The sequence below is a fragment of the Brassica napus genome, chromosome A7 (genome assembly GCF_020379485.1).
Source record: "Brassica napus cultivar Da-Ae chromosome A7, Da-Ae, whole genome shotgun sequence".
Lineage (NCBI taxonomy): Eukaryota > Viridiplantae > Streptophyta > Magnoliopsida > Brassicales > Brassicaceae > Brassica > Brassica napus.
The window spans coordinates 3,099,517-3,122,366 of NC_063440.1; the positions used below are offsets into that span (position 1 = coordinate 3,099,517).

Below are 22,850 nucleotides of genomic sequence, written 5' to 3' on the forward strand. Positions count from 1 at the left end.
GAAGTTGGTTCTACTTCGAATTCAGGAAATTCAGGAGAAAGTGGAGCTCAGGAATCAGAAGAAAGTGAGGAGGGAACATAGCAGGAATCTGGAGGGGCTGAAGAATCTCTCAGTGATTATCTTCTTGCTCGTGATCGTGTCAGAAGACAGACTAAACCTCCTGCTATCTTTGAAAGTGGAGACTTTGTTGCTTAAACTTTGATGAGTGTGGCTGACATTTCTGTTGATGAACCTAAGACTGTGGCTGAAGCGTTGAAGAGCAAAGATTGGGATAAATGTAACGTCTCAATGAAAGAAGAGAAAAGTTCTCTGGATAAGAATCACACTTGGGATTTAGTCGATACACCTCTAAAACAGAGAATCATTGAGTGCAAGTGGATTTACAAAATCAAAGAGGAAATTCCTGGAGTTGAAGATCCCAAATACAAATCTCGCTTAGTTGCTAAAGGGTATACTCAAGTAGAAGGAGTAGACTACAATGAGATATTCGCTCCAATTGTGAAGCATGTGTCAATACAAATCATGTTGTCATATGTGGTGAATTTTGATACAGAGCTTGAACAGATGGATGTAAAGACTGTGTTCTTACACGGAGAACTTGATAAAACCATTTATATGGAGCAACCTTAAGGTTTCATAAAGAAGGGAGAAGAAGGAAAAGTGTGTCTCCTAAGAAAATCTCTTTACGGGTTGAAACAATCACCCAGACAATGGAACCGAAGATTTGATACTTTCATCAAGACCTTGGGGTTCAAGCGATGTGTTAAAGATCCGTGTGTCTATATGAAGCAACTGAGTTCAGGAGAAGGAATATATTTATTGTCATATGTGGATGATATGTAGTAGCAAAGAACAAGAAAGAGATTCAAAATTTGAAGGAGAGTTTAAAATCTGAATACGAGATGAAAGATCTTGGTGCAGCTTCAAGGATTCTCGAAATGAATATAATAAGAGATAGAAAGAAGGGAACATTGAAGCTGACTCAGAGTAAATACATTGGACATATCTTGAAAACGTTTGGAATGGAGTATAACAAGCCAATAGTAACTCCTTCAAATGCCCAGTTCAAGCTCAAGAGTTTATTAGATAAAGAGTGGCTAATTGAGTTTAAGAATATGGATAAAGTTCCATACACAAGCGCTGTTGGAAGTTTGATGTATGCTATGGTTGGATCAAGGCCTGATCTTGCATTTGATATTGGTTTGGTAAGTAAGTTTATGTCTAAGCCTAGCAGAGAACACTGGGAAGCTGTGAAGTAGGTTATGAGGTATCTACAAGGAGCTAAGGAAATGTGTTTGACCTTTACAAAGTCAAGACATTTTGATATTGAAGGCTTCAGAGATTCTGATTACTCTATAGATCTTGATAAGCGAAGGTTAGTGACTGGTTATGTGTTCAAAGTGAGAGGTAATACTATTAGTTGGAGATCGTGTCTTCAGCATGTTGTGGCGTTGTCAACAACAGAGGCTGAGTATATGGCCTTATCAGAGGCTACGATGGAAGGATTATGGTTGAGGGAGTTTTGCGGTGAATTAGGTTTTAACTCAGAGTTCTTTAAGCTACATTGTGACTCTCAGCATGTTGTGGTGTTGTCAACAACAGAGGCTGAGTATATGGCATTATCAGAGGCTACGAAGGAAGGATTATGGTTGAGGGAGTTTTGCAGTGAATTGGGTTTTAACTCAGAGCTCTTTAAGCTACATTGTGACTTTCAGAGTGCTATTTGCTTAGCTAAGAACTCGGTTCATCATGACAGGACCAAGCATGTTGCAAATAAAATTCATTTCATCCGTGACATTATTTATTTTGGGATGGTAAAAGTTCTAAAGATTCATACAACCCTAAATCCTGCCGATATCCTAACGAAGAGTTTACCTGGTAACGCGTTCGAGAAGCATGTCATAACGCTGGGGGTCGTTGCTTGAGCGTGCATTGAGATACCTCGAGATGGTTCTGTTGTTTGATCGTCTCGTTGGAAGGAGTTCATGGAAAAGTAAGAGACAAACTTGTTAGTGGTTTGATTTTGACAAAATAACAAGGTTAACTAACAGATTAATAAAAGACTTACGAGGGGGTTACTGGATCTTCGTCGAAGAGGTTCAGGTTCTCGTTGTCTGAGAAGAAAAATTGTTATCTCGAGTTCATTCTTAAAGTCAATGTGGAGAAGATAAATATTCTTACAATATTCGAGGTTGGTTAATTTGTGTGGCTGGGTTGATGAAGGATCATAAGGGTTTATTGTTGTCTGTTCTTCTGGGATATTATGCATAGGGGCATGGAGTGAATCCGAGATTGTAAAATCAGCTGGTAGAGTTAGTGTCGGGGAAGGTTCTCGATCTGGAATGAATAAGACAGGGTCTGGGCTGTTCACCGGAGAAGGTGGAGACTGAGTACGGGATTTGTCTGAGTATGGCTGTTTGAGCCGGTGTGGCTGTTATGTGGTGATTCCGACATGATTTGTCGCTTCTGGTATGAACAGTGTTCGGAGGAAAGATTTTGTTTCAAAGACCTAATTCGACAAGGTGGAGATTTTTGAAGAACGTTGTCGTATCATATCTAAGTCTTTAGGCCTTTCGAGATTGTGACATGTTTGTTAAACGTTTGTGATAAAAAGAATCTGATCTACAGCTCAGCTGAGCTGGCAAGTGAAGGTTGTTATAAAAGGGAGTCGGTCCCACAGGCCGTTACGATCATCGTCTTCCTCACCAAAACAGAGGAGAGCGAGAAAGGAGTTTTATAGAGAGATAGAGAAAGGGAGAGGTTATGAACGCCAGAAGAGATTGAGGTGACTGAGATAGAGAAGATCCAGTAGTTGATCGCAGCTCTTGAAGTCACTGTACAATCTATGGTTCAAGCTACGAGCCTTCGTCTTCGGAGGATTCAGAGGTTGAAAGACTGTCATCTCCGTCATAGTCGCTGACGTACTCCTCTCCGGTTACTGCTCCGTGTATACGCTTGTAATAATAGCTGCACAGAAAACATGATCGATATCAGGTTGTGATATCTACACTTGTATTCAAACTGATTCTAGTGGATTGCTAGCTGAGCTAGCACTGGTGAGTATAGCGGCTTCTCCACATTGGAGAAGTGCGGTGAACATTGGGTAAACATTGCGTGTTGTTCTTTATGTTGTGAGTTTCGATTGCCTGATCACTAGTTAAGAAACGAAGGAATCGATCTTGAAGCTAAGGAGTTAATCTGATTAAGATCAAATCGAACCTAGCTAATACCTTGACATATATAATCTATTTCATTTCTATTGGCTTTTTGGAGCCATATAGGTGGTGGTATCCGCATAATTTTGAACCATCTAGACCGAGCATAGTTCATAAACACAAGGCCCACAACGTTGTATTGTTAAAGACTTGAAAATGAAATGTATCTAAAGTTATTGAAATGATGCTTTTTAAATATGTATAATTTTAAATTAAAAAATATAAAATTTTGCGACAATTGTAAATGTAAAGTTATATATTAACATTTAACACAAACATAAAACAACCACACCTATCATAAATATTACACATAGGTGCTCTGATGAATTATGTCTGTTTAAAGTAATCTACCGATCAAATAATTGGTGGGTTACAATTGAGAAGTAGTTATTACAATGAATAGATTGATCAACCACCAAAGAGCAAAGAATCCAAATCAGCTTTACTGCCAATAATTATACAGAAAAGGTCTAGGCAGGAATCAAAATCGATATCTAATATAGTAATGACACTTATTAGTATAATACAAAAACAAGTTTCTAAATTATTCAAGGAACAATAGAGATCAGAATATCATTCCACATCTTTGTTTTATTATAATAAAATAAGACCAAAACCACAAGTTGTAGACATCAGGAGTTGTGAGTTTTAGTACAAGGCATACTTCTGGGTCCAGCTTCGAGCCATGGCTTCGTATTTGGCCTTGTCGGTTTTGCATATGTGAGCTATCTCTGGAACCAGAGGATCATCAGGGTTTGGGTCTGTAAGAAGAGAGCACACAGAGAGAAGCACCTGTAACACCAAGCATGTTTAGTAACTTGTTAAATTTGTTGGGTATAAAACAAGAACTGATGAGGCTTATAGAAATATTTAAAGAAGATTTTTTAGTGATTTTGAACCTTAGAGATTGTAAGGGCAGGGCTCCACTGGTCTTTGAGAATGTCCAAACAGATGTTCCCGTTGCTGTTGATGTTAGGGTGAAACACTTTGGTTTTGAATACAACCTGAAGACATAAACAAAACCATGATGGTTATTTTTTGAGCCCTAGGGAGATTATAAGTTTCGTGTTGTGGACGTTATTTTATTTACCTTGGGAGGTTTGAAAGGATAATCTTGCGAGAAATTGATAGTGACAAGGAAAACACCTCCCGTGTATGGACTTTCGTTAGGACCCATTATTGTAGCTTGCCAGTGAAACATGTCTTCTCCTACTGGACCTGAAAAATCCATAACCAAGGAGAGAAGAAAAAAACCTTAGATACCATGTTAGTTACCAATACATTTTAAGATTCTTTCCAAGAAAATAATACTCTCTATGTTCCTAAAATATCTATATTTTAGGATTTTCACACTTATTAAGAAAATATATCAAATTTTCGTTACCAATACGTTATTTTTTGTAATCAACTATTTCCCACAAGTTTTCACCAATAGAATTTTAATAAATACAATTATGTTTTTCGAAGTTTACAATTTACATTTAATTTATGCATTGAAAATATGAAAAATGTATCTTTTTGAAACAATTTTTTTTTTCTAAAACATAAATGTTTTAGGAAAGGAGGAAGTAATAAGGAGAGACAAAAAAATAAAGATCAAATCCTTTAGAGGAAACGTAATGATACACAAACCAAAAAATCAACTTGGATACACAAAATGAAAAAAAAAATTCTCTAACCTGCACTGCATGACATAGGAGGGTCTCTTTGCAACTCCCTCAGTTCTTTTAAAATCCTTCTCGTTGCCATAGTTTTTGATTGAAACGAAAGCTCTCTTGCTTGGGATAGGTCTCACAAACCAAAACGTAAATCTCTATTTATAAGAAAGAATGGGATACATATCAAAATGAGAGGCCTGTGTTTCAAAGCGTGAACCGTAAGCCTCTTGGCGATTCTCTTAATGGTTCCATTTACAATCTGCTTAAGCAATATAGGTGTCATTTGCAAAAAAAAGTCTCTTTTGAGCCGCCCGCTTTGTCTTCATATAAAGGTAATGGAGAAAGATTCTCTTGTTTTGTTCTGATTCTCAAAGAGAAGACTTACCTAGAAGCTGATGGCCCTTACATGCTTGATGTCATATCTATTGAACGGTCTTTAATGGGACTTCTTTAAAGTTCTTGTTCTCCATAAAGAATCAGATTTGTTTTATTACAATATCCTTTTGTTAGTCTCTTTTCGTCTACGTTCATTGGACTAGAAACTGAACTTGCCAACTTGCAAAACCAAAACTTGGTTCTTGATCTCTTCTTGCGACCCTCTCTTGTAACAACAACAACACAACCGAAGCAGTAAATAGTCTCTAAAATGGAATCGAAAGAAAAACGTGGTATCATCATATATTTACATAATGCAAACAAGAATACAACCTCAAACAAGACCAATGAGTTTCTTCTGATATGTCAGTATTCAGACTACAAAACAACAGATTCTTGTTTCATGGAAATAAGAAAAAATGGGTCCGTAGCACTCTCGGAACACAAGGATTAGTTATAACTTTATAACTGTTGGGTTCTTCTTGTTCTAGCGAATCACAATACAGAACATCGTTTCTGAGACTTTCTCTTCTTTTTCTTCTTGTTTTTAGGTGGCTGGAGAACTACTTTAATAGCCGCATCAAAGACGGCTTTTACATTCTGTATAACCCAATGAGGTATCGTCAGCAAGATTTTGAAACAAAGGTATAAAAAGATGATGAATTTGATATGAGGTACCTGTTGGGTCTTTGCACTGGATTCTATATAAGCAGAAGCTCCAACAAGCTTCTTCAGTTCTTCACCCTACAATACAATGAATAAAAAGGAACATAAGTACTTAAAGAAAACGATCCGCCAGAAGAATATGAGGAAAGGTACCTGAGCAGTAGATATAGGCACAGCTCCAGGGTGCTCAACAAAGTACTGCTTATCATCTCGAAGATCTGAAAGAGAATCTGTTAATCAGAACTATATCTTTTGACTAGATGAAATAAAAAATAAAGAAAAGAACCAACCAAGCTTTGTTCCAACAAGGATGATTGGAACACCAGGAGCGTAATGTCTGAGTTCAGGAACCCACTGAAGAAATAATAAGCAAAACATCAAATCTATTGTATGAAAATGACTATTGAAAATTTATGATTGAGTATTAACCTTTTTAGCAACATTTTCATAGCTAGCTTTGCTGACGAGAGAGAAAGCGAGCAAGAAGACATCAGCACCACGATAGCTCAATGGTCTTAGTCTATTATAGTCCTCTTGTCCTGTGTTGTATGTTTCATCAAGGCAGAACATAAACACACAAAGTTTAAAGACAAATAAGACACAGCAACAAAAAGAAAGAACAAAGCAAAGCTATAGCTTGCCTGCAGTGTCCCACAATCCCAAGTTGATGGTGTTCCCATCAACAATCACATTAGCACTGAAATTATCAAAGACAGTTGGCACATAATCCTGTAACCACAACGATGGATCAATCAGAGCTCAGAACATAACATAAATAGATTACAAACATCCCAAAGACCACAATTGACTAGCAGACAATTCTCAATCCTATACATCACTAAAGTAACATCACTTCCGTGAGCTACTAAATCTCCTACTGATCACGATGACAAGCAGATGTGCAAAAAGATAAAGCCTTTGAGAGAACCTAAGCAAAATTTTCTAAGAAAGATCTCAACTTTAGGCGAAAAAGAGGAGAGTGAACTCACAGTGGGGAAAGTGTTGCTTGTGTAGGAGATGAGTAGACAAGTCTTGCCGACGGCGCCGTCACCGACGGTGACGCACTTTATGAACCTTGAAGCACTCATCTTCTCGCCGTCAACTTCGTACCCTAATTTCGATTTGAGCAGAGAGAGAGAGAGAGAGAGAGAGGTTCTTTAGGCAGCTAGGAGACAAAAAAAAGAAAAAGAAAAAGAAAAAGAAAAGGGCAGCTGAAACCGAAAGTCTTTTCGACTCTAGACTTGAATTTTCTGTTCCATTTCTTTCGATTTCTTTTACTTTTCTTATTTCTTTCTTTAGTTTTGTGAGAAATTAGAACTCCTACAAAAACTCTTTAATCTATTTACTAGATCTGGACGTTTTTATCCCAAGCCAAAATACTTACCTAAATCCGAACAAAAAAATCGAAACCGTTATATAAAAATATCCGAACAAGACTTATGATGAATTTAGTACTTTGGAGTATGTATATAACCCAAACCGAACCGAAATCCAAATTAGGATCCGAAGATATCCAAAATTAGTTAAATATGCTAATGTCTTTATATATGTTAAGGTAATTTAGTATTTTATAGTTTTCTAAAGATTTTTGTTGTTTGTTTTATATGTTATTTTGAATCTTTTCAGTAAGTTAAAATAATTTAACTAATTTTTAATTAGATTTGTGAATAATTTATATATTTTAATATTTTTTTTAAAAAAAATTCGGGTTTAAAAAAATATTTTTGACGATTTCATACATTGGTTACAGACCAATCCAAACCAAACTCGTAAGGAACCGAACCCGATCCGATATTGAGTAATACCCGAATAGGACTTATGAACATTATACCAAAAATTTGAATCAACCGAACCGAAACCGACGGGCCTTCGAACGCCCATACCAACTATTTACTACCAACAAACCATATTTCAACACTATACATAATAATTTGGGACTCTGATACCCCTATGTCTACTCTTATACATTAATAAACGAGATATATGTAAGATCCTAGAGCAACATTAGTGGTAAATCTCTCACACTCAAGTCTCTTAACGTTTTTTATTAATACTAGATCCTTTCTCTGCGCTACGCGCGGTTAATATATTTAAATTTGTTACATTTATCATTTTTATTTGTATGTGAATTTTTGTATATTAAATTTTATATAACTAATTTTTAATTTTTTTTTCTATTTTTAGTTTGAATTAAGTATTTCTATTATATGTAACACAATTAACTAATAAAATATGAAGAATCAAATCCGAGATTTTATAAGAGTTATGTAAAAAAAAATATAATTATGTATAGAACATAAATTATCTTAGTTTAAAAGATCAAAATCACATCTCGAATAAATTCACGAAAAGAAAAAGTACTACAATAACCTACTTAAAATATAAAACCCCTTTTAAAAAAAAGCGTACTTAATAATATTTTTTTACGTATAATAGTTGAAAACCGATAACTGAATATCGATCTAGAATATTATTTTAATATATCTAATGGTAAAATATTAATTGTAATAAACAAATTTTGAATTTTGTAATATTACATGAATTAGAAGTATTTAAAATCGAAAATCTATTTTATTCACATAATATATGTTTTATTCATTTATTATTTTGATGTTACAAAATATTGCTTTAGTTTAATTTGTATATTATTTTTTTAATAATTTAGTTTATTTTTAAGTAATTTTAAAATGATCAAGAGTATAATATAATTAAAATTATTTATTTAAATATATCCAAATATGATTTCTCATTTTTATGTGTGTTTGCGTTTAGCATATTTAATTTTTAGTTTGTATATTTAATAACACCTTGTTGCGTGCCGTTCTATGGTTTTAATAAATGTGTTATCATTTCATTTTTATTACTACTACCATGATTTTTTAGTGATCAGTGATAATATATTTTTAACGTTATGTATTATATTTTATCGTATATTTTCTAACTTTTCATGCTAGCACTTTTTTTAGAATAATTTTAATTGGATGATGGGTTTAAAGATGTAAATAAAACTGTGTATTTTGTAAATTTAGACTTTTCAGTGTAACTAAGCACTATCAATTATGGAAATTATATTATGATTTCATTTTATTAAATCTTTCTTTCTCTGTATATTTTTTGTTTTATTTTGTATTTTTACAATTTTATTGCGTTATTATTTAATTTCAGAGAATTGCTATTTCCAAATTTTGTTTCATATTCCTTAAAAGTCTTCGGTTGATTTTGTTTGTTTTCTTTCTCCAATTACAATGTACAGTTCGACCGTTTTTTTTTTTTTTTGGATCAAGCTACTAATATCATCAGATAGAAAAACTTAAACTCAAAGAATGGAGTGAGTATTTGTGCTAGAGAAAATTGATTTTTTTGACAACTTATTCTTTTTTTTTACAACGAGAAAATTGATTTAGCCACTAATATAGTGAGATATTATAATATTAGAAGGTATGAAAACCCTTCTTTGTTGTCCTACGCTGAATATAATTAGGTTGTTGTCAGTTGATTCTATATTTGTGATAACTGAAAATATATATTTATGTCTTTCTTACATCTTCCTTAATTGGTTTACGGTTCGACCATTTCTAATATACTGAGAGTAACATAATATTAGATGTTGATTATCTCCTTGCAATTAAGAATGCACAGAATGAGAGAAATTCAAGGTGAGACCACTTTACTATTTTTTCTCATATCTATATAGAGTTAGTTTATAAATTACTCTATCTGTTTCAAAATGTAATCAGTTTTAGTTAAAATCTTTACTATTGAAAAGTTATTACTTTAGAAAACTGTCATTTAATATATAAATTTAATCAATTATACAATAATTTACATAATTTAATTGGCCATACAATATCCAATAAATATAAAGTTATATTGAAATATAAAAATACTTTAAAACATTATATTATAAAACAAAGGGAATATTCAAATTATATTGAAACATTAGAATAGTAAGAATCGGAAAAGCTGAAATCTTAACGTCGATCATTTACGTCGGCCATGCCTTAGACCATCTCTAATGTATTCCTCTATTTTTTTCACTAAAATACAGGAATTTCATAACAGAGATGGCTTTGCCTCCGATGTATTTTTCTATCTTCTTTCCTAAAAAAAATATTCTTGATATATTCTTTTCTAAGTTTACAAATAATATTTTTTATTTGTTAAAGTTGAAAACCAGCCTAATTTATTTTAGTATTTTATAATATTATGATATTATTTGCACTAAATATTTCTTTACAAACTATTATGTAAATAAAAAAATATAATTATATTTATAAAATTATAGATTTCACAAAAAAAAATATTTTCGGTTATAATTGTTGAAGTAAAAAGTTAAAGGATCATTTTGTAAAAACTAATCAAGGAGGTGACATGGCAAAAATATAATTTATCATTGGCCGATTATATTGCCTACGTGGACACTTTATATGAGGCTTATATCCTCCAGTTTTAATTAAAATATGTAATATTTAAAAGTTATTACTTTAGAAAACTGTCATTTAATATATAAATTTAATCAATTACACAATAATTTACATAATTTAATTGGCCACACAATATCTAATAAATATAAAGTTACATTGAAATATAAAAACAATTTATATAGTGAAACAAAAACAACTTTTAAACCAATATATTATAAATCAAAGAGAATATTCAAATTATATTGAAATATTAAAATAGTAAGAATCAGAAAAGCTGAAATCTCAACGTCGATCATTTACGTCGGGCATGCTTTAGACCATCTCCAATGTATTCCTCTATTTTTTCTCTAAAATAGAGGATTCATAATAGAGATGGATTTGTCTCCGATGTATTTTTCTATTTTCTCTGCTAAAAAGGAATATTCTTGATATATTCTTTTCTAAGTTTACAAATAATACTTTTTATTTGTGAAAGTTGAAAACCAACCCAATTTATTTTAGTATTTTATAAAATTATGATATTATTTACACTAAATATTTCTTTACAAACTATTATGTAAATAAAAAATATAATTAAATTATATAAATAATATATTTCACTAAAAAAATATTTCGGTTATAATTTTTTAAGTAAAAAGTTAAAGGATCATTTTTTAAAAATAAATAGAGAAAGTGACATGGCAAAAATATAGTTTCTCATTGGCCGATTATTTTGTCTACGTGAACACTATATCTAAGCCTTATATCTTCATTTTATTACTTGTTTGATTTACATATATTTTTACCTAATGATTAAATTTATATATCAAAAATGCAGATGTCCACTAAACATAAGCCAAGTGGAGAGCTCATCTCTCAAATATTTGTCAACGTTTCTTCATAAAGAAGCGATTGTAATTCTTGTGACATTCTATTTTATCCTTTTTTATTAGTTTTTTTCTTAAAGAACTGTGTCAATAACTCATCACTACTCATGCTCTTATATTCACATAGCTGTGTGAAGGTGTTTTGATGCCATAAGCCAAATATATTTATTAAATCGGTTTAGTGATCGGGAACTAGTTACAATCTCCTTTGTTGTTGTATTCAACATTAAACTATACATGTGACATTTACACATAAAGCCTATGTGGAATGAGATTGGGGTATATTGCGTTTGTTGAACTAGTTATTATTTTGTTTGTTGTTGTCTACAACATTAAATTTCTTTTAGTAGTCACCGCTCTGTATATTCATATTCGGAAATACGTTGTTGTAATCATCTTATGTCAAATCGAAAATATAGATAGTCCATAATACTCTAATAACTAACTTAAAATTCAAAATATTAACTTTTTTTCTCTTTCCCTCTTTCATTCCACAATCTTTTTTCTCGGTAACTATTTCCCAATCTCTTCAATAAAACCCTAGAAATTTCCACCAGCTAATCCTTAAATGGAGCATAAGGATGCGCAAACACAACATTGTCCAATCTCGGAGAGGATTTTAAACATAATTAAAATTAAACTAAATGATAATGATAAATGACATAAAATCCACTATTGGAATACAAAGAGTCAAAAGATATGTTTTCTCGGTATACATATTGTTATTGTATATATAAGACTAGGGCCGAACCTGCACTACGGACGGGTAAGCAAATGAACGAAATGATATAAATATATTTTAAATTTAAATAGAATTTTTAGTTTATTTTAATTATAATTTTAAATATTTTCACTACAAATTTTACTATTTCTCTTTTTATAGAAATTATATATTTGTTACGATATTAAAATAATTAATTTAAAATATAACTACTTTACTTTGTTCAAAATATTTGCTTTTATTGAATTTGATAGATTTTTAATATATTTCTTCTTAAATTTTATAATTTAAACAATTTGAAAAGAAAGCCAATTTTTATTATCTTAAAAAAGCAAGTAGCATTAAAATATGATATTGATTTTTATTTTTTTTTATGTTTCCTCAAACTCACATGAACAAAAATGTGTAAAATGCAATAGGCATGGGCGTTCGGATCTTCGGGTCGGGTTCAGGCCGGTTCCTTTTGGGTCAGCGTCCTTCGGTTCTAAACATTTCAGACCCAATAGATACATAGAAATTTTCAGTTCGGGTTCGGGTCGGTTCTTCTCGGGTCCGGGTCGGTTCAGGTCTTTAAATAATATACCCATAAAATACCCGTAATTTTCCGGGTCCACATCGGGTCCGGTTCGGGTATTTAGGATATGAAAAGGACATGCCATACCCAACTCCATCAAATTTAGTCGATATTTGTCATATCTTTCTAAAATTTTACAAAATAACTTAAATAAAAATATTAATAATTAAAATATAACATTTTCAAACTTTAAATTTTACATTATAAAGCTCATATTACTTAAAAATGTTACAAATAATAATAAATGTTGTTAACAAAAAACATTTCAACTAAATCATAAAATAATCTATATATAAAATAGAACATAAAAATAATAGTTTTGAATATACATGTTTTTAAGTCGGGTACAAATCGGTTTTTATCGGGTCGGGTATATTCGGAACAGTTCTTTTCGGGTCCGGGTCTATTCGGGCCGGTTCATTTCGGTTCCGGTTCTTTTGGGTAAAAGAAATTTAGACCCAAAAGGTACTTGTAAATTTTTGGTTCGGTTCCGGGTTGGGTATTTTTGGGTCGGTTCTGGTTTGGGTTTTTGGGTCCAGATTAAAAATGCCCAGGCCTAAAATGCAATTGTTTCCTTTTTTTAATTTATTGTTAGCTATTAAGATTATTTATGGAAAATTTAATGTATTGTTAATATATATAGTTCAAATGTTAACAAAAATGTAAATTTTATTATCAATTTTAAAAATTAACACTGATGTGTCAATGTCAAAAGTTACAAAAGGTAACCAACCTATATACTTATTTAAGGATACAAACATCCAACTTGACTAGAAAAATCTTTTAACTCAAGATTTGTATTTATAAGAATTTGTAAACCATTTTTAATTTAAACCAGCTTCAATTTATAAACCAAATTCTGCTAACAAATTCATGCTAAAGCATAATATGCATCATGTATGGTTTTAAAATATATAAAACAACAGAACAGTGGAGACAATGTTATCTCATGTTTATGCGCCAAATGAAACACTTTCTGATGACCCCCTTTTCCATGTACCCTTGAAGAAGCTCAAGGAGGTCTCACATTCATCAAAATGTCCATATGATAAACACTGGGTTTGTGAAAATGACATTGGAGGCTCACGCTGCAAAATAATATTATACATGAACATTAATAAATGGTTAAATCCTAGCCTAGATTGAAGTTATAAAATTTCATATCTGGATGAAGCTTAGAAATGAGAATTTCAAGTGATGCACCTTCTATGCCTCCTTCAAGTAGAGCACCAATAACTAAAACTATTTGACACACTGGAGTCAACCCATTGTCAGTAGCATGGTTACCAGAGAGAATGTATAAGTATCAAATGATGTTAGTGTTACGGTGTAAGCGCCTTTGAGCAACTCCCCATCAATTGATTCATCATCACCTAGAAGCATTATTAGTTTATTTGAAAATACCAAGACTATTGACGATTAATCGCCTGGTTATTCTGAAAAATAGATTTTCTATGAATCAGTATTGGTAACAGTGATCAAATCTTATGTATAGGCATCAAAGCTGATGTATAAGCATATGAGGCATTATTAGTTTATTTGAAAATTCCAAGACTATTGACGATTAATCGCCTGGTTATTCTGAAAAGTAGATTTTCCATGAATCAGTACTGGTAACAGTGATCTTTTTTTTTCTTTGTCATCAAATCTTATGTATAGGCATCAAAGCTGATGTATAAGCATATGAGCATAGGGTCGAAAAAAAGAATTAAAATTATTACATTGACTGACAAATTATCACGTGCAGCAGCATGCTTATTATTCATGACCAATTTATCAACTTGACGAAGAACTTAATCAGAAACATCTGCAGCAATCATTCCTCAAACGCTGTAAGAAGAAGCTCGACTCATCCTGCAAAAAAAACTATCTCAGTAACAAAATAAATGTAAAATATAGAAAATGGCAATTTATATATGATATGATCAAGCAAACATCTATTTCAACTATGGCTTACATTATCCCTAATTCAGTGAGGAAATTGTGGGTCACTTAATATCAAGTTTCATATGCAGATAAACCAAGAAAGAAGGAATATGTACACTAAAATGTGGTTACGTATTTGGTTCTTTGAGCATATAATATACATAGACTATGGGAATGGTTTTTAAATGCTTTCTTTGAAAAATTCAAATTTCTCATTTGTCAGTAGATGTTGTTGCCTCCTATAATCATCCTAGAATATTAGATTGCAAGTTAAAATTATTTTGATATCAAACTATTGTGTTATTTTCACCTACCACAAAGATCATCAATAGCTCCAGCAACCATGCGTAAGGTGTGCAGATTTTCTGTATAGGCAACTTTTATAGATATCAATCTGATTCACGACAGAGCCACCGTTCTCAACGACAGAGCTTGAGATCAAACCCACCAAGCTATCTCTGGAGATAACTCTGGAGATAACGTCAGCCGTCATAGAAGATTCCCAGATCTTGCTTCTAAAATGCATTGTAATCAGATCTTTCAAAACAGATCTGATCTTTCCTCCATTCTATCTTCTTCTTATCTCCACCTGCAAAACATCAAAAACAAAACCTTAATAATCATTCAAATCGGGAATCTACAACTTTTGAAGAAATAGAATGAAGATCATTAGTGAATCGGGAACAACAACTTTTCAAGATATATATCGAAGAACATGAGTTGCTTGATGACCCTCAAACAATAATAACAGCAGAGATAACTATTGTTATCACTGGATTTTTTTTTTAAGTTTATGATTAAGAGTACTGAACAGCTGAATTTTAGGGATAGGACTTACATTTTTATAGTCTAAGATTCAGAGAAAGAAAGTTAAGGGGATGCATTCATTGATGAATCGTGATAGGAGTTGAAGCTATCGCTCATGATTGCATTAAAGACACGCTTGAATTCAGCCAGATTCTGTAACGTTTTCATATTTCTAGGTCTCCGGTAAGATGAACCGAAGCATAACAACGTCAACGAGAAGTCGTAAAAGAAATCCAATTTTAAGTGGAATAAAGGCCCATAGATAATCAAACAACTAACCCAATATGAAGTCCAGTAAGAAAACTCACCATAAATGAAGTTCGTTAATGAGACGCATCGTTTTCATGAAATTGACAGATGTCAAGCTGTGGTGCCTCGATTTAGTGACGTGGCAGCACCATGAAGGAGCAAACTCTTCTTTATATAATAAGGTATACAAATCAATAAATAAATAAAATATTTTATTTTCTTGATTTATTTTCTACAGATCTAGCCATTTTACCTGATATATATTATTATATAAAACTTATATGACATTCATGGTGTGGTAACTCTTGAAAAAATGTGAAAGAAGTTTTTAGGAGAATAACTAGTTGGAGTCAGAGTAAGATAGTACCACAAACCCTGCGCTATCAGAAAAATCATAAACGCACTCAAGGCTGATGAAATAGACCTTATCTGCATCCCCCATTCAGGAAATTGGTAGAGATCGCGGAAAATATTTTTTTCTTGGATCGATTTGGTCGATTAATTATTTCTAGACAATTGAAGGTATCGAGATGTGCTTATAGAAGCGTTGAAAAAATATTTCGACAACCCATATATGAGATATGACATGTTGATGGAAGAGAGAGAGAAGGATTTTGTGTCGAAGTAGACAAACTACAATCAAATATGAGAATAAGAGACATCCAAATTAAGTAAATGGAGAAACTTATATATTAACTGTGTAAAAAACTATATTCACTGTCTAACAATCTGACATTACCAACAAACTTTGTTTAATCTGTACCTCATCTTTTAACCATGTATATATTATATTAGATGTCCAACAATTTGACATGTACCAACAAACACATATACATGAACGATATTTGTATCCTCATTTCATATGTTATAGCTATGATCTTGATTCTTATGGTATCGAGGAATGTGATATACGAGAATTCAAATAGTTTTATCCCATATAATTTATTTGTTAACCGTGTAAATATTATATCAATTGTCTAACAATTTAACATTACCTACAAATCAGTTTTTATCTCAAGTAACTCATCTTTTAACTGTGTATATATATATATATATTATATTAGCTGTCTAACAATTTGACATTACTAAAGAATACATATACATAAACATTATTTGTCATGTTGTTTCTTCAACGCTGTGTTATGTCAATTTCATGAAACATTTGTAAACAATTTAGGAAAGAGTTCACAGGGCTTTGGAAAGGCATGATATTAACATGTTGTCAAGATGCTCAAATGCTAGTCACTCGGAGTGAATGGCATGTTTAATATTAATTATGGATATGCGCTGGACATGTTTAAGATCTTCGACTAGTTTGTGAATAAAACTGAAGTATAGAGAAGTATGAAGATGTTTGAAACAATTTATGTTTACCTAAGGCAATGTTTTTAAATCTTTTTTGCTATGAATGTTGACTTGGACATGTACTAGAATGTTACTGAGAAGATTATAAGGAAGTGAAGAAGGTTGTTCCATTTATATTGGACATGAATGTTTCTAAGAAGATTGTAAGGAATGATGAAGACGTTGTTTCATTTCCAGGATAACTTGAAGCATTTTCAGGAAATCTATCAAGGAAATCTTAATGTGCTATGATAGTAATATGATAACATGTTATATGTTTAGGATGAGTTTCCAAATAAAATGTGTGTGCATTTCTCAATAACTAAACTTGAAATGAGATTAGCCAAAAATTAAATATTTGATCCACACACTGGTAAATTTCAAATTATGTTATTTTGATTAAAAATTTTGAAAAGTTTTGCAAGTCCTAAGAATCCTTAATTTTTGATAACTTACGAAATGAGTATAATTATGGTGGATCCTCTTTGAATATCTAAACATAAATGTACAACTATATCTTATATATGATAGCATGTGATATGTTTAGGATGATTTTACAAAAAATATTAGTGTGTTTCTCATTGGTAAGCTCGTGACCTTAATCATTTTAATTTCACATATTGCTATCTTTGGCAGTCTCGTGACTTTGCTCATGACCTTGTTTTTTGTTTGCTTGTGTTCTCTTAATTCTATATTTTAGTTTTGTTTATATTCCATCATTTCATTTTTTACTCACTATGTTTATTGTGTGTTTCTGAATATTAGGAGATTAAGATTACATATATAGTTTATCATGATTCCTCTATTAGTTCTATGAGTGAGAGTTGTGTTTAGTAAGATCAAGTGATTACTTTCATGATTTTATTTTTTTCTTCTTGTAATTTAATTGGCTGATCAAGTGTCTTTATATGTCATGGTTAATTTCATTTCTATCTTTTTGCTAATCTCATGAGTTTATCCATAATATTCTTTGTTGTTTGCTTAAGATTTGTATGTGTTAACCATTATGGTATTTACTGTAAAATATTTACGAAGGTATTCCAAAATACTTTGCTCATGATTTTGTTCTTGTTTGTGTAAATCCATATGTCTTTAAACTTGTTTATTGTCTCAGTTGATTGATGATGTATCTTTCTAATTTTTTTTTTTTTCATGTTGTGTCTTCGAAGCTGCATTGGACATAACGAGCAATCTATCTTATGAGATCTTCAATTAGTGTATGGATAAAAGGTTTAAGAAAAGAGAAAGATGAATATTTGTAATAAATTATGTTTATCTAAGACTCTATGTTTTAAACTTTTTTATGAATGTTACTTGGACAAGTACTATAATTTTTCTAAGAACTGAAGACTATAACGAATGATGAAGAGATTTGTTTTATTTATGTTGGTTATTGAACATTTCCAGGAAGGTAATAATGAAAGTCGGAATATGGTTTGATTGTAATATGATAGTATATGACATGTTTATAATGTATATCCAAAACAAAATATGAGAGTCTTTCATGCAAAATCTCAACTAAAAATATGAAATGAGATTTAAAAAAATTAACTATTTGATATCTAAATCGGTAAGTTTCAAATTGTATTATATAATTTTTAGGAATTTGCTTTCAGAAAAGTTTTATAAGACTAAGGAAACGATGCCGAGTACTCTTGGAAATGGTATCATAGTTTTCACCCGATGAGCCATGGTGTTATATTTGTTGGACCTAGCACTTAAAAAAGCATAAGCAACAACTTTCTATTTAATTAAAAAAATATAAAATGTTCTTATTCCGAGGGAAATCAAAAGCAGATGTGTAAGGCTACGGTGGATCTTTAGTTAGTATCAAAACATAAACATATCTATTAACAAACTTAAATATATGTTATGTATGAAACCATGTTTAGAATGAGTTTCCAAAACAAAATATAAGTGTGCATAACATATCACGTAATCATGTTCATTTATGCATGTAATCATCAATAACAATTAAAACTATAGACGATAACGTAAATATACATTATGTTGGATGACATTTTACATGTTTAGGAAGAGTTTCCAAAACAAAATATGAGTGTATTCAATCATATCACATATCCAAGACAACTTCTAACATAGTTAGGAAGTCTTCCCAAAATATTTTGACAAGTATCGGACATGTTCGATTTACATATAAGATTTGTGCTAAAATGTTCACATCTAGATATTATTCATATAAATGTAATCATCGAGAAAACATTAAAAATAAGAGAATAAAAACATGTTTATAGTATTTAAATGACACATGAAAAAAAGTTCGTAAGACAACTGAAATATAAAATAAAATTATTTGTTTTGTTTTCCTCTCACAAATTCTTACCTTCTTCTTTCACTCTCCATGCTTGTTTCTAATTGATATGAACCCCCATGTTGTATTATGAATTGTTTAGTGATCTCTTTAGATTTGAGTCATTCTTTCATTTCTCCATAGTTGATGCATATTAAGGAGCCTAGCAACTTTGCAGATTTGAGTCATTGTTTACTGATTTACTGTAATTAAAACGAAACTCTCCGCAAACAAATACAAAGCAAGCTTAAGAAGGAAAACTTGATAATTACTTAACCAAAGAATTTTCAATTTTCACTAGCAGATGTTTAGAAGACCATCAAATAAGCCTAGTATTTTGTAACAATTAAACTCTAGATTCTAATTCATTGGCTACAGAGGTCGCTAATTAAATAGAGTTTGTGGGATATAGAGGGTATTAAATAGAGTTCATTGGCTACAACAAAGTATATTGATCTACAAACAAACCGACGTAACTAGATACAAACAAACAAAGACTTTTGCTAAAAATAGAAACTGTTGATGATAGGTTTCCTATAACCTTCCACAATAATGTATATACCAATTTCAAAAATCAATTCAAAACAATGCAAAACAACGTAATCACTGCAATGAAAACCAAAATCACAAAAATCCATCAAAATGTATCATCGGATGACATGGATCATCGGATAACTGTGAATCAGAGAGTATTCATGATCGATATCCTAAATCATGGAATAAACCTTCCAAATCAATTCAAAAACTAGTTCGAAAACTAATCACCAATTCAAAAACAAAATTGAAAATTATCATCGATGGATATAGTTACTTTGGAAAATGATGATAACGAAAACGAGATACGACGAAACTGAGATCATCAAACATGATAGACGACGGTGGAAGTGATGACGGCGGAGCTGAGTGAGATCACCAAAGATAACGACGGCGTCGAGACACGACATAGTGGAGATACTCGATTCAAAATTCATTTTTATTTTAATGTAATTAGAGTATTTGAGATGTAGTATTATGGTAATTTTCCCTATTAAATAAAATATAGTTTGGTGATTTTGGACCTTGGAGGATAGATTGGGAAGAAAATCTTGGTTTATGGTCACTTGAGGCCATTTCTCTAAAAATATGGTAATTGTATGGTGTTAGTTAGTAACAACAAATTAACTTATATAACAAATAGATTTTTATATGTCGTTTTATAATTTATCTATATATATATATAAAAGACTGTTTATTCCCTTCTCCTTGATACACGTAGGCATGCCACGTAGATAAGTCGTTCTCTGTCGCGGCGACACGTGTCCAGTTCAGACGAAACTCAACGTTTCATTAAACCACAATCATGATGGGCTTCTTTGTGTTTTGTGTGCTGGGCTTCTTTAATTAAGCAAGAGAACCAATCTAGGGTTCGTTCATCCTTCTCTTCTACATCTGAAACTCAAGCGACGATGGTGTTTTCCAGAAGTTTTACTGCGAAGCATCTTCATGTTGACTCTCTTGCTCGAGCTCATTTCAGTCCATTTCGTCTGGGATTCTTTTCTTCAAACCGTTATGAAATGCATTGAATCGTCACATTAACGACCGTCTTAACTCTTCGTCTTAACTCTTTGAAAACTCTGCCCTGGTTAGATTAAGCTTTGTAGTTCTACTGTACGAGTTGTAAATATATTCTGGTTTGTTCATGTGGCTGGTGACTACAAACCGTGACAATATTTTTTTTCACTATAGTAAATGTATAGACATGTTTCTGAGTGTATCATTATGTGAATTAGAAAACATACAACCTTTATATGTGTTCTCTTGAGCAACTTCCCGTTCTTTCTGTGGAATTGATTGTTGTTTTGTTCGCAGGAAGAAGATATACATTAAACCGTAAAGAAGAAGAATCTGTTGTTAATGATCATTTTGAGCAACCGAAGGTAATCCAGTGAAACGTGAAGTTCTAAATTATCTTTAAAGAATTAATTGCCCGAGGCTGAATTTGATGTTTTTGGTTTAAAGGATGAGTTAGGGATGGAAAGAGATGTGATTCATGAACAGCAGGAACAAGCCTACACTCAGGTAGAAGGAGGGAAGTCAAAGAGAGATTGCCAGCAACAGTATGTGGCACGTGGATCCCTCCAGAACCAACGAGGTCATCGAGGTGCTCGAAGAGGCTATTCCAATGCCCGAGGAGGTCGAGCTGGTGATGGTGGCTACTCGAATGGGCGGTATGAATCTTATGATAATTCCGGTGGAAACAGTTACCAAAGGAGCTACTACAACAGCAGAGGAAGGGGATGTGGTGGTGGAAATGGCTATTCATACAACAACCACCGAGACTCTAACGTCACCGTTGCGTCTTCGCTTCTCTGCCTTTGGCTTTTCTGTGCGTATCATTAGTTTGCTCAAGTTTCATATCACTTACATAAAGCATTTTCTCTGGTTTGGAACTTTTGGCAATTCGTCTCTTGGTAATTAATTTTCTTTTTTGTTGCGAAATGTGAAATAATGATCTTTTTTTTAGGAGAGCCCAGTTTAGATAGTCAAGCATAGATCGTTACATATTCATACAAACATCACAAACAATTAGTATGATTTAATATTTTAATTTCTTTCTTGATTATATGATTTGGATATGTTCTTCTTTGAATTAATGATATTGTTTGTATGTTTATTTCAGAAATGAGAAAGCAAAAGCTACCGAAATATTAGCCAAAGAGCTGGAAGTTTTGGTACATTTAATGAAATACTTTACAAAGAGATCACTCAACCGACAGAGAGAAATTTAGATAATTTTTCTTTTGCCTTAATATTATTGAACTTTCTAAATTGCAGACACTTAAGTGTTAAAGTGTGTGTGTGTGTTTGATATCTCCACTGGGGAAAGGAGCTATACAAAATATGGTGATACAAAATCAGCCAGGTACGCGGATAATCGTTTCGAAGGTGGAAGAAAATGCGCATTGGATTTCTCTGTATGGATTTAGCTGGAGTTGTTTAAGTTGTTTATGTACTTCGGTGTAGCCTATTTGGTTTGGTTATCTGAATATGAAGTACGGTAGGATTCACTCTTTAACCACTCCAGTTAAAACTACAGATTTTTATAATAGTCTTTGTTCAAACTATGCGTAGGGAAAGAAGTAATCAGTTCATTTTCCAAGCTTAAATTGAAGGTCATGTCCACTTTGGCTCAAGATTGAACAAGCTCTGAGTTACTACTAAGAGTCTAAGAGGTATCAACGTTGATAACCGCAACAATTGTTCCCTCTTTATGATATTGATGGTTCTTTGTTTTCTCAGTGATCCAGGCAGATGTGTTTGAAGTGTTTGCGCTTTGAATAAATAATGACTTACATGAACCAGCTTCTTTAACCAATAACCAATGGTTCATTGGTTATTGAAGCTAATGGGAATATTTTTGGCTGTCTTCGACATGGATTTAAGATTTGAGATGGGTGCTCCTTCTCAAAGGATTCGAGTAAGAAGACCAGTAAAACCAACCCAAAAGTTCCAAGAAATATAATGGACCATGGTTAGAGGGAGCCGTGGTGATCGAGGAAACCCCTTACCACCATTTTAGGAAGTTCTACATGTATATTTTCTTAATTGTAAAATCTTATCTAGCAATTGTTAACTATAGTTGTTTTTAAATTTAATACATCTGATTCTTTGTTTTCTCTTTTCATAATTCTTTGTGTTTATCGTATATAGTTGATATTTTTTTTTTTCATTTGG

At 32.1% G+C, this 22,850-nt stretch overlaps 2 protein-coding genes across 2 annotated transcripts; both read right to left on the reverse strand.

Annotated features, from left to right (window-relative positions):
* Window positions 1-3,569: 3,569 nt before the first annotated feature.
* LOC106423238 (ubiquitin-conjugating enzyme E2 29) lies at window positions 3,570-5,132 on the reverse strand. The gene is made up of 4 exons (XM_048737235.1): window positions 4,895-5,132; window positions 4,306-4,433; window positions 4,115-4,219; window positions 3,570-4,007 (listed from the first exon to the last, which is right to left on the reverse strand). Exons 1-4 carry the CDS (start codon window positions 4,962-4,964, stop codon window positions 3,864-3,866), a joined length of 447 nt encoding a protein of 148 aa, XP_048593192.1. The 5' UTR covers window positions 4,965-5,132; the 3' UTR covers window positions 3,570-3,863.
* Window positions 5,133-5,508: 376 nt separating this feature from the next.
* LOC106423212 (rac-like GTP-binding protein ARAC3) lies at window positions 5,509-7,185 on the reverse strand. Its single transcript, XM_013864002.3, has 7 exons — window positions 6,904-7,185; window positions 6,556-6,643; window positions 6,344-6,453; window positions 6,205-6,268; window positions 6,068-6,132; window positions 5,927-5,992; window positions 5,509-5,848 (listed from the first exon to the last, which is right to left on the reverse strand). The coding sequence occupies exons 1-7, from the start codon at window positions 7,000-7,002 to the stop codon at window positions 5,744-5,746; spliced, it is 597 nt and encodes a 198-aa protein (XP_013719456.2). The 5' UTR covers window positions 7,003-7,185; the 3' UTR covers window positions 5,509-5,743.
* Window positions 7,186-22,850: the final 15,665 nt, after the last annotated feature.

Bases quoted from the DNA above. Each gene is read 5' to 3' on its own strand.
- LOC106423238 (XM_048737235.1), bottom strand. From the start codon at position 4,964: ATGGCAACGAGAAGGATTTTAAAAGAACTGAGGGAGTTGCAAAGAGAC. The intron at 4,434-4,894 runs GTTAGAGAATTT...TGGATTTTTCAG, and splicing joins TCCTATGTCATGCAGTGCAG to GTCCAGTAGGAGAAGACATG. The intron at 4,008-4,114 runs GTTCAAAATCAC...TTGGTGTTACAG, and splicing joins CTGCCCTTACAATCTCTAAG to GTGCTTCTCTCTGTGTGCTC.
- LOC106423212 (XM_013864002.3), bottom strand. From the start codon at position 7,002: ATGAGTGCTTCAAGGTTCATAAAGTGCGTCACCGTCGGTGACGGCGCC. The intron at 6,454-6,555 runs GCAAGCTATAGC...CATACAACACAG, and splicing joins GGGATTGTGGGACACTGCAG to GACAAGAGGACTATAATAGA. The intron at 6,269-6,343 runs GTTAATACTCAA...TTATTTCTTCAG, and splicing joins ATGAAAATGTTGCTAAAAAG to TGGGTTCCTGAACTCAGACA.